This window comes from Phasianus colchicus, chromosome 6 (assembly GCF_987193195.1).
Source record: "Phasianus colchicus chromosome 6, bPhaCol1.hap1.1, whole genome shotgun sequence".
Lineage (NCBI taxonomy): Eukaryota > Metazoa > Chordata > Aves > Galliformes > Phasianidae > Phasianus > Phasianus colchicus.
This window is the reverse complement of record NC_143441.1, coordinates 5137849-5150117: the sequence shown is the minus strand read 5'-3', so window position 1 is coordinate 5150117 and position 12269 is coordinate 5137849. Positions and strand designations below refer to the sequence as shown.

Sequence of the window (12269 nt, the reverse complement as noted above, 5' to 3'; positions counted from 1 at the left end):
ACAGGCTGCTGAGACATCTGGCAACACACTGGAAGACAGGGATCAGATATACTGCAGAAGCAAAAACTTTCTATAGCTGAAAATATTACAAACAAAAAAAAAATTAAAAAAAAAATCTGACAACTGATGTTTAATACAAGGGGAAAACAAATACTGCAAATAATAAAGCAGCATGAAAAGGAAGAGATTTTTGCCAGTCAGCAAGTGAATGTGAAGATGCAGCTCTGGGTCCTTAGCTATCAAAAGCAAGGAACAGACTGAGCGTCCCCAGAACAGGGTGGTGGCTGCTCCAGGCAGGTGCACCAGCACTGAACTCATTGCTCCTGTAAAGCAGACAGGGAAGCTGCTTAAGCAGGGGGGTTGGATTTGTTGATCTCTCGAGGTTCCTTCCAACCCCTGCGATTGTGTGATCCGGTGATCTTTCAGGCAGGCATTATGTTCAGAAGGCCTGCTTATGATCAGAGGTGAACTACTGAGGTTTGTTGTTCCTACAGACACTTATCAAAAATAATGCAGAGGATTGATCAGCTTGAACCATTTAAAACCTTAACAAAGCAAACCTCCTTGCTTGCTACACTCTATCCCAGTATACACTGAGATAGATGCACTGAGATAGATGCACATACTACACCATCAGCTCAGTATGCACCTATTTTACAGGTTGCATTCCCTGGAAAGTTTGAGTAGTTCCATTGATTTCTTACAGCTCTTGACATGAGAGCAATTTCAGCCTGGAAACATCTTAGGGATGGATGTCCTGAACAGGAATGAGAACAAAACTGGTGGAGCCTTTCAAAAGAAGCAGCAAGCAACAAGAAGTTCCAAAATTATATAGTAAATAAACTTTATTTCATCTCAGCCCCTGTCAGATTAGTGCTGTCAACAATCACAGATCAGCATTATGATACAGTTATGTATTAACTATTTACAATTTACAGTAATGTACTTTTTTTTTTTTTTTCCAGAAAATATAAGTACAAAAGCTAGAAGTAAACAAATGAGGTACTGCAATTCGGATTTATTGTAGGCAAAAGCATAGAGGAAGTGACCTTTAGCAAACAATCAGAAGATCAAATTGGTAGAGGAGTAGTCAAACAAGAGTGCCCAGTTCATCCGGAAAAATCACCTCAACTGCTATCCATCCAAAAATGTATTGCACAATTCATTCAAAAATAAAAAAATAAATAGAAGAGACAAACCATTTAGTTCAACTCTTAAAAAACACCCAGTGAAACCTGTATAGAGATACAGCAATGGGCAATTCCTTCCTAGGGTAGTCTTTTCTCTCCTTTAAAAAAATAACCTTTAACACAAAATAGAAGAGAGTGTTCAATAGAAGAGAAAAAAGACTCATCCCCAGATAACCCCTGATTAGCGTCTCTTGTCAAGGCAGTTTTAACTATATTCATGGTCCAAAGGTGGTGCTGAGCTTTGGTTCTTGCTGTTCCATTTGTGACCTTGAATAATAGCTTTTCTTCTCGCCCCCTCTCAAGGGGCAACAAACAGAGATATGAACGTATTTCTAAGCAGCACTGTTATGAGACATTCTCACTGTGATCTCTTCAGGACGGTCGTAGCCATGACTAGAGAAATAGAAAGTGAAAAGAAATGAATGGACAGTATTTTATTAAGAGCAACTCAGAAGCACTTACTATTAAAAATGAAATTATTATTAATTGATAGGAATAGGAGATACAAGAATTTCAGATTAAATCAAACGACCACATTAGTAGGCAATTTTGATTAAGTAATTCCATTCTGATATTATCACAACTGTTGAGAAAGTTGATTAAAAAATAAAATAAAATCAAAAGACCTGTAACAGAACAGTCAGAAATATCACTGGAAATAGTGAAGTCTACCATACTGTCACATATCAATCCACTTAAAAACTCAAGCCAATTGTTGTTCTCTCTGTTTGAGGCCTGTCATCCAAACTGCAGTGAAGTCAAATTTGGGGGCTATCAAGAAGATCATTACTTTCACAATAATCACCTGAATTTTTAAGTTTCATGCACACTAGAAAATCATTCTTTTGCTGGCAAACTGTTAATCTAAGTTACAAAAATATTGAGATAAACTAAAAAACAACAATCCAATAATGAGGGCTGCAAAGCTTCCACGCCTACTGTCCCACAGTACAGGCATTTGCTAACTATAAAGCCAAAAATCAGGCCCTCCTGTGACAGCCACCAAAGACAGCTGAGAATGCACAAAGCTTTAACATCAGCCTTATAGAAAGCACAAGAATTGAAGTTTCAAATGTGCTCTCTGCAATCACGTTGTAAAGAGCTTTGTCCTATCGTTACTAACAATTCAATTATTTTTAAAAGAAGGCTAGAGAAAATAGCTGCTGATTTTGTCAAGAAGCTATTGCATTTTGAGTGCAATAAAGTACTTGCTATTGTATTTAAAGTGAAAGGTTTAAAAGATCTTCCATTGCAAAGGATGAAGGAAAGTTATGCTGACCACATCCTACAGAACTCACCATGAAGAGTTTATTAAACATCATGCTCTAGTGGTAACATTAGGCAATGCAAAAAGCATTGCTAGGGCATTTGCATGTTCTGCTCCTCTCTCAGCCACTACTCCTTCACATTGTTTGTTTAGCTGGGTTAGTCAAATGCAACCTTTGCCTTTAGATCTAAGCCAGCTTTTGCTTTCTTGTAACATTACAAATAGCATCATGCTTTCTTCATGAAAACAACTTAATAAAACCTGGAAAAACTCTGGAAAACCAGAGTAAACTGAAAGCATAAAGGTCCCCAAAGTGTTCTCCCTCATCTCAGTGCCCTACATTCTCTTGACACCAAGCCAAGGCTCTGATTCAGAAAGGTACTAACATTTAAATGCCATCATACTCCAAATCACTCTACAGAGGATATTTCATTAAGTTTCTTTCAAATAACACATCATCATATTTAGAAGATGTACAGAATTCATTTCAGACAGCATCACCATTTTCAAAACTGACTTATCTATTTATAAGCTTACTTATAGCTTATTCAAAAAACTACAAAGAGATTGGAAAATGGATTAAGATTTAGCCAAGCACAATAAAATTTAACATTACATATCATTTGATTTTAAATAAGATTTTTCCCCTAGAACTCAGATTTCTGCACCTCAATCAACATTTCAAGTTATTCTTGTATCTCAGAAAGATTGCTTTTGAATCAATATTTACCATGCTCAGACTTGGATTTGTAACATAAGAATAAAGCAAAGTTTATCACACACTTACAAAACAAAGTCTTAAAATGCTTTTAATTACCAAAAAGGAGCCAAGAGAGGGGTGGGAAAAAAAAAAAAAAAAAAGCAGAAGAATGATTAATATCATACTACAGGTTTTATCTCCAAACAAAACAAGTACATATTAGGCTTCACTCACCCACATGCTAACTAAGCACAGACTGATGGAATATTCAGAAGATACCACTGCGAGGTGAGGCAAACTACAAAGCCAGGAAGAAAACAGCTTATTGGACTACATGGTAAAGCATATGTAAGAATGCTGTGAACATCTACTGATTACAGATGAGATTGCTACAGTTGGATCACAATAAGTAGGTAGCAAAAAACATATTAATGCAGGAGATACATTGGTCTGGTGTACACTTATCTGTTGAGGGATCTGTTAAAGGTTTAAGTAGAAACCTCTCAAGTATATTCCTACTGTTTGAGACAGACAGACTAAAAGGACAAGTACTCACAGGCACTTCCTAACAAGCACATTGATTCCTTTTCAGTAGCACATTAAATTGACAATTTACACATTAAAATTAGTTTTAAACCTCTTGGCTGTAAATTCACATACAAAGCCAACTAAGCTTTATGTTAAAAATGCACATTTATAAGTTTGTAACATTATTACTCATGAGATCTAAATACTGGATACTTTGAAATACTGCTATCATTCTGGTTTTATGTGAAGAAACACGACAATCATGTTAGTACACATCAGCAAACAAACAAACCACAGCATATCTCTTAACAGAATAATTTATGACTCCCCCACTTGTTTCAGTCTTGAACAGAATTACAAAACATTCACCACAAACATTAATTTGTTGTTTGGTAAACAAATGCAACTTCGAAACTGAAGAGAAAAATGACTGTGCCCTTCATTAGCTGTATGCACAGCAAGTCCTTATATTTGACTTTGTTAGATGTCTATTTTTTCATCTCTGTGTACTTGGAAGGGACAAAAAATGACAGGCTAAATCTGAGCCAAGAAACACTGCTATGTGAAATTGAAGAAGTTTCTCATTAAGACATCAACTTCTTTGAATTCTGATATTCATAACCATCAAAGCACTTGCAGCCTGGAAAAAAGTTCTTTGTATGACTAGCCATAACTTCGCCCCAAATTATTAGTTAGTACCAAAACTTGTTGGATTAACTTGAAGTTTTCTTTTGTATCAGAATTGGTGAGCACCTCTTTCGAGAAGACCAAGTTTCAAATACCAAAAAGCACAGGGAGCTGAAAGACAAGCTCCAACTCTAACCTCACTTTTGACCAACTCAGACTCTCCTAGAATATTACTAGAGTGTGCAAATAAATAAATCAAATAGAAAGTCAGCTTTCTAACTGAAGGTCTGAGAAAGAGTCTTAGGCAAGCCATAATTATTGCTTCATTTATTTATAATTTATAATTTGTCATGTTATTTCAGAAGCAAGAGTAGAGTGAATAACTTCAAATAATATGGCAGAGATGAGAAATTGGTTTAAATAAAAGCCTTTTGAGAACAAAAATAGGATGCTTGCAACGCACAAGACATTACTGTTACACTTTTATCAGCATTTACATGACTTTAAAACTGTATTAAGTATTTAAGATTGCAAGGCTCACAGGACAAAGCCTACAGAAAATGTTGAAGTATCAAACACTTTCCTCATCTGATACTTCAAGCTGATGAAACGATGGAAACTTTTTATTAAATTCACTTCAAGGGTTCAACACGACGTTTATGTCCTGTGATTCTGTGATTTTCTGCTGATGTAGTAGCATTATGAGAAGTGCAACTACAGGTGAAAACATTCAAACTTTGATTTTGTTTCTGGAAGTGTTCAATATATCCAAAAGGCAAGTGAGAAAAAGAGAATGCAGCTCTTTCCCTCACTTAAGTCCCTAAATATTGTACTCAGCTAATCCACAAAGAGAAGGATCACAATACTGACTTCAGATACAACACAGACAAAGCTATTACTGCAGTTTTTGTCTTAATAAAAAGCAACTCCACTATATAAAACAGTAAGAGTAATGCCAAATAAATGCTTGTGGTCATATATTCTTCATCTCTTTTGGCCCTGCTTCTGAAACCCCAATTCAGCTCTTCAATAAAGACGAAATATTTAATATGTTTATTTAAAATGGAAAGACAAACAGAAAACAAATAAAACCTCTCATCACAGACATTCCAAAACCACAAGGATTGAAGCTGTACAGTTCCACTCTATCCCTCAAAAAATTTAGGGGTAAAAATAAAAACAATGAAGTAATAATATTTTTTTAAAAAGTTAAGCAATATTTAATTATTTACAATTAAAAGGAATCATTCTCTATTGAATGTCCCACCAATTTTATTCTCTAATGCGTGCATCTATGCAGATTGATTGCCATCACTTTATTTCCTTCCCCACAGCTGTACAAGATCAAATCTTGCTATTATATTACTCAGCACCACTGGTGAAAAGGCAGCACTGCAGAAATTGTCTGAAATTCTTATTTTTCATTTGTCCTTCCTGAGAGTCAACCTGACATATTTTGATGGTTCTTTAGTACTAAATAAATAAATAAATAAATAAATAAATAAATTCTTGTTAGGATACTGACACAAAGTTCCATGTATATGGTTTTGTAGGGAAATGGTTTCAAAGTTGAAGGAGGGAAGAGATTTAGGTTGGATGTCAGGGGGAAGTTCTTTGCAGAGAGAGTGGTGAGGTGCTGGAACAGCTGCCCAGAGAGGCTGTGGATGCCCAGTCTGTGGAGGTGTTCAAGGCCAGATTGGATGGGGCCCTGGGCAGCCTGGTCTAGCATTAAATGAGGAGGTTGGTGGCCCTGCATGTGGCAGGAAGTTGGAGATTCATGATCCTTGAGGTCCCGTCCAACCCTGGCCATTCTGTGATTCTGTATATATTCCACTTCTATAGCACAAATCCCAGGTGGGTGAACTAATGAGTTTTCTATTCTACAAGCAAATGTTGTTCTTGTGTTTATCAAATATTTTACTCCAGGGCTGAAAAAGCCTCTCTTCTACCATTTTTTCCATAAAACACCTATGAATCTGCAGAAATTTCTGAATTTAAGTAACACAAATATTCTCTCAGTTAACTTTTTTGGTAAGAAAATTAATCTCAGAATAGTAGCTTTCACAAATGTGGTTTAGACAGAAATTCTAGTTAAGAAAATGTGCTTGGTTTTGGGTTTGTTTTTTTTTTTTTTTTCCATTTTTGCTATAACCTACTGGCAGAATTTAACATTCCATTGGAGGGAAAGAGGTGGAGACATAGAGAAAGAAAGTGTGAAAGAGAGATCTAAAGAAAGTGTCCAATTTCTTATTCTTGCAACATCATCTTTTGCATGAACTTTAGCTTATTGGTACAACTTACCAATGGTCGTGCATCTTCTCGCTCTAGTATCTTCTGAGTCTGATCAGCTGGGAACTTCAGCACTGTTGTTATAACCTTGGCCATCGTCTGAAAAGAAACAGATCATCTTTAATTATTATCATGTGACCTAAAATGCTTCTTAACATTTTAAAATATGCTTCTCTTGAGAAGACTGTTATTTTTAGTAATGTCTCCAAAAAGCATAATGAAAGGAATTAAAAAATAACCACCAGTTTCATGCTGTATTTGCATGGCATGATACATTATGTGAAATACATAGAAACCAAGAAGAGTGTTCATTTCACACTGTCACAAACTGCAGCTATTGTACTATGATGTAAGCTCTAGAGTATTCAAGTCCATTAATAACAGCAGCAAACTGTTGCAAATGCTGCTCCTGCCACATTTAATCTTAACGCAGCCTTTCTGAAAAGCTCATCTGAGGCACGTGGAATCTGAAAGAGTCTTTATGAATTCACCTATACTCACATCACCCAAATATTTGGTAAAGAAACACAAAGAAATGAAGCACCGAGAAAGATCCAAATGTGAGATGCAGAACTGCAGTTGTCAAAATATTGTCAGCAGGTATACAGTAGCTCATGTTTAACTAGCAAAACATTTAGACAACCTCAGATGGAACATGTTAGAATGTCAAACTTTCGTGCAAAGCAAGCAATTATTTCCCTTTTAAAAACAGATTAGTGGGAATAAAAAAATTCCAAAAGGCACAGAACGTGGTTCTGGTGACTTTCACAAGAAAGGTCAAAGTAAGAACTGCAGGGCAGCTCAAACAGAACAGTGATTGCTACAGAAGCAGTAGCTGTTGCTCTTCAAGAATGTGGCTGAGATAAGATTGCTGCTCTCAAAGTCCACTGCTTATTACCAGCCTCACCACATGTGGAATGAGGAGGGAGACTGCAGCAACAAAGCAGCTGCAGGACAAAAATGATCACAGCTAAAAGTGAGAGGTAAACCTCTAACTTGCAGATACTGCTTCTGTCTATAATTAATTAGGGATAAACACATTCAACGAGTCCTGTCGAATGAAACCTTTTGATTAAAAAAAAAAAGTTTCATTTAAATATATTGGTAGCTCGCATAATTAAGAAGAGCCTGTAGTGCAGTTGCCAGATACAATAAGGAGCACTCCCAGCATCACAAACAGATCCTGTGCTTTTACCACCTCGTTTGCCAAAACCCTGATCACAATGATCTAGGACTAAAAGATTAGAAAGTACTGAGCTTAGCATCTCTTCAAACTGTATGACTATTTTCCACAGGACGGCGTGCAAATGTTAACAAAAAATCTACAAACACTGCAAATACTGCATGAAGGCACAGATTCTTATGTGCCAACTTAAACAGAGGCTAAAACCTTCTTTCCTGAAAAAAAGTGTTTTGTAATTCAACACTCTCAGTGACTTGAAATTTTCCATGTTCTTGGGGCTACTACAGAGATTCTAAAGCAGAAGAATTCAGTACTATTCACAGTCCAGAACTTACTTCACTAACAGTCTATGTCACTAGGGATAGCAAAACAATAACTGTGAACATACATGGACCTTCCTGGGTGTGCATCTCTGTACCCACCCACTGACAGACTCACAGCTTTCACAAACGTAATAACCAGCCCTACTGTAAGAGATGCCAGCTTGCATTTCTTTCTGAGGTCAGTTATGTGAGCTCTGTAAATAATGCTTTCACAGTGATATCCATCAGCCCCCTTCGTTTTGAGAGCTGCAGGTCAAAGCCAGACCCTTCAAAAATCGTGCAGGAGTTTGACAGAAATATCCCTTGTCATTCTGCAATGCACAAAAGCACGGCCAGGCGCCAGAAGAAGATTTGTATTGATTTATTCTCTCTGATATGTGAGCTGTAGAGCTGCAAAGCCTGAAGCAAGCCTGACAGAACGTAATTCTGTGCTATTTCATTCACTCCTTTATCTAGCTGATGGAAACACATTTATCAAACACATACAACATTCAGACTGACTTTCTGACTTCAGAACAGACTCCAAGTGGCACAGTGAAGTAACAAGGAGAAGCATCTGCCAAAATGGTCCTCCAGGACTTTTGCAAAACTTCAGATTAAGTGTGCAGTAGAGCTGGAAGTTCAGCCATTCACGTGCTTGTAGAAAATGCAGTTTTATTGAACCTGATTGTGTATGCCATGCATCTCTGAGTTCAGATATTCTGATCAAGGTGCATATGCTTAGTTGATTATTTCATTTCATAGATTGTGCCAAGGAAAAACAAAGGGAAAAAGTATTACAGGACTGGAGGAGAAGACAATAAACAATCCCCAGCAAATACAAATGTGCACATCAGTGAAACAGCTTACAAAGACTGTGACAAGCTGCAGATTCTATGGGTTAAACGTTACAGTCGTAATTCCTGAATCTTAGCTACTGAACCACTAGCAACCCTCATCATTTCTCTTAGCTTTCCAGCACTTTTGCACAACTGATGCATTCACTCATCCCTCCACTTAATACAATACCAGAACTGTTTACCAGGCTGCATAAATGGTAAATTGTTCAGGATAGTTTGCACAGCTTCTATAGAAATGCTTTCACTAAAGAGCGCATCAGGCACACAAAGATGACTTATTCCACTGCAGAACTACTTCTGAGACACAAAGTGGTTTTTGTACTTGATAAAGGAGACCCTGCTCAAAGGATGGTCTGGGGAATTGACTGCATAACTTGTAAGAAATAATTGCTGCACCTGGTCTGTGAAAACAGAAGCTAAGAGGGTACATCTGTATCAAAGAGGTTGATCACAGAGTTCTTTTAACTCAATTAACGTGTTGATAATAAGAAGTGCATATTAATATACACTCTGAATCTATTAACACAGTATTAAATGGATTATAACAATCACATCACCATTTATTATGGGTCTCCAATCAGTGTAGCAGGAAGAAACCAAACTATTTTCAAGACATAGTCAAGTAAACTTAAGGTATGAGATACAACCCTGACTGCAGAAGCTAACCTCAGTGTCTTCCAGTCACATATCCAATGGTTGAACAACAGTATGACATCAGCTTGGGTGTACTATTTGAAGCAAAATTGAAGAAACCACCAAAATACCTTCAGATTTACATTAGCAAATATGTATATAAATATATACATATATATATATATATATATTAATGTTATGTATATATAAATGTTATCCTTCACTGCATTTTAGTTTTTCAGTAACAAATACCAGAACAGCTACAACCTTGATCAGCTAATAACAGCAATACCAGAAACCTTCCCTTTTTTGCAATATATTAGAACATTCATCCTCAAATAAAAATTGCTATGATGTTATCAGATCAGATTAGTACGAAAATATGATAGAGAGAAATACAATCATGTTCAATTTCAGTTTATCATTCATTACCTATCTAAATCTGATTTCCCAAAGCTAACAGCTGTAGTGCTTTGAAAATTGTTTATTATGCTTTTTTATTTGAATTAAATTTACTTTCCCTTTCACTTCTATCAGTTTTAAAACAATGCCTTCACAAGTTATTACAGGAACTCAATGTCTATTTTTCCTGATACAGTTTTTCCCCCATACTCATCTGCTTTTAGGAGTCTGTGTGCAGGAAATGTTGTAATGGCATCTTCTAATTACAGAGTGTAATCTCCAGAGCAATTACATACACACACAAATACAGACATCTTTCAATCAAAGCAACTGAAGGAATGACAGAATTCTTGCTACCTGCATCAACAATATGCACCAGTCATCCATTACAGTCTCATGGGATGGCTGAAGCTGAAACATGGCTGACAAAGTTTGTTATTGTTGTTAGTGTTTTTATATATATATATATATATATATATATATATATATATATTAGCATTTTCTCATGTTTAAGTCCTTCACAATTCAAAAGTTATTGTAATTATCCAGCAATGTATGTATTTTTCTTTAATGATTTCAATCAAATGCTATTAAGGTGAGAGAGCCAGAGAGAGCCAGCCAATGAGCCACAGGCTGAGGAACAGAAGCTAACTAGTGATTCTAGTTTGTTTTGATCCAGGATTTATGTTTTACATAGAAAGGAAGTTAAATAGCAAAGTAAGAAAAGGGATGAAAAGAAAGAAGAATCCTGAAAGGACAAAAAGTCCCGTATAGAACAAGTTTTATTCCATATGGAACACAATGAGAACAGACCCAACTAACAAAGAAACCTGCATAAAACCTTTTTACTTAATAGTAGTCCAAGTTGAAAGCAGCACAACAAAGAATGGAAAAACTCCGGGGAGGAAAAAATATATATATATTCATCCACATAGCATTTATCATCCAAGAAAAATGTTTGTGTTATGACATACCTCCTTTGAAGCTGGTCAATTTCTTAGCATCAGTATTGTTACAAGCTAGTAAAATTCCAACATAGGAATGATTTTACAAGCTTGTCAGCATACAACAAGGAGCCTACTGTGCAGCTTTACTCTGCTTTTAAAAGTAAGTTAATACAAACTAGTGAAGGTACACAGATTTGGGTGCCTTATAAAAGATCTTTAAGGAACAATTTGAAAAAAAAAACTTCACCTTCAGAGCTAGTAACAAGGTAATATTTAATACAACTGTAACTTAATTGTATTTGCACCAAGATAACATCACAAAAGTAGTTTGCTAATATAGTGCATATCAGCTTTCAAAGTCCAGTAAGCCTGACTGACACTAAGACTTCTGCTGGTAAAATAACACCTACCTGTAGAGGTATTTGTTTCTTAAGTACCTTGGTGAGAGATGTGACACTTCCTTCCCCTCCCCAGTGTTCTCTCCTTTCACTTCCCCTGCGTTTTATCTCAGTATCTCTTTGTAAAAAAGCCCTGAAAGTCCACTGAATCTTTTTACAATAACAGACAATGCAAGATGAACCACCAACATCATGGCACTTCAGATCTATACAGCAAGGAAGCTAAACTTCATTCTAACCCACATCACATCACTGCATACAAGTTTCCATACCTTTGTCTCACGACCCATCATATATTCAAAGAGCACTTTCCTCAAGTATTCAAACTCAGTAGGCTCTCCAAAGAGAGAGACGTCAGTATGATGAAGATTTCCATCTGTGTAAACAAAAAAAAATATATTTATACTGAGAGTAACTCATAAGAATGTAAGTTACTCATAGTCAGAAAGTGACTGAAACAAATTGTAACCAAGTATGAAACACGGGCATAGTGACCGTAATTATGCCAGATGCCTAAAACCTACTTAGAGCAATTTCCTGAAGCTTAAAATATAATGGATCAGCACATTTAATTAAAAATCCTCAACAACGTACTACTCATGAAGTTTTGTTTTTAAATGAAAATTCATGCATCTCTTCTTTTTAACGCATACCAGATAGACTTAAAACCTATTTCTTTAGATTCCGCTGTTTTTCTTGACTATGACTTGATTCCAATTTTGTATCAGTGCATCTGAAATCAGAAATTATACCAATTTAGCTTTCAGAGGAAATGCAGAAAAGATAAATTGATATAACAGATTCTGAATTTAAGATAGTTGAAAGCAGGGAAAAGTAGATGAAAAAAAAATGAAATAACTACAAGTGTTAATATTTTTTCCAATGAAATGTGCTTTATTTGTATTAACTACAGGGTTATCAAGGAATGTGAAGAACTGCAGTA

At 36.0% G+C, this 12269-nt stretch overlaps 1 protein-coding gene across 5 annotated transcripts in view; it reads right to left on the bottom strand.

Moving 5' to 3' along the window:
• Nucleotides 1-827: 827 nt before the first annotated feature.
• Nucleotides 828-12269, bottom strand: part of GOLGA4 (golgin A4) — a 59952-nt gene continuing 48510 nt past the window's right edge. For 4 of the 5 annotated variants that reach the window (XM_031608391.2, XM_031608386.2, XM_090142244.1 and 1 more), the window contains 4 exons: nt 11599-11702; nt 6614-6700; nt 3392-3455; nt 828-1583 (listed from right to left, as the gene is read on the bottom strand). In XM_031608391.2, coding sequence (XP_031464251.2) covers nt 3426-3455; nt 6614-6700; nt 11599-11702 — 221 coding nt within the window. In that variant the 3' untranslated portion in view covers nt 828-1583; nt 3392-3425. The remainder of the gene's footprint in view (nt 1584-3391; nt 3456-6613; nt 6701-11598; nt 11703-12269) is intronic. The other variant, XM_090142243.1, reaches the window with a different exon arrangement.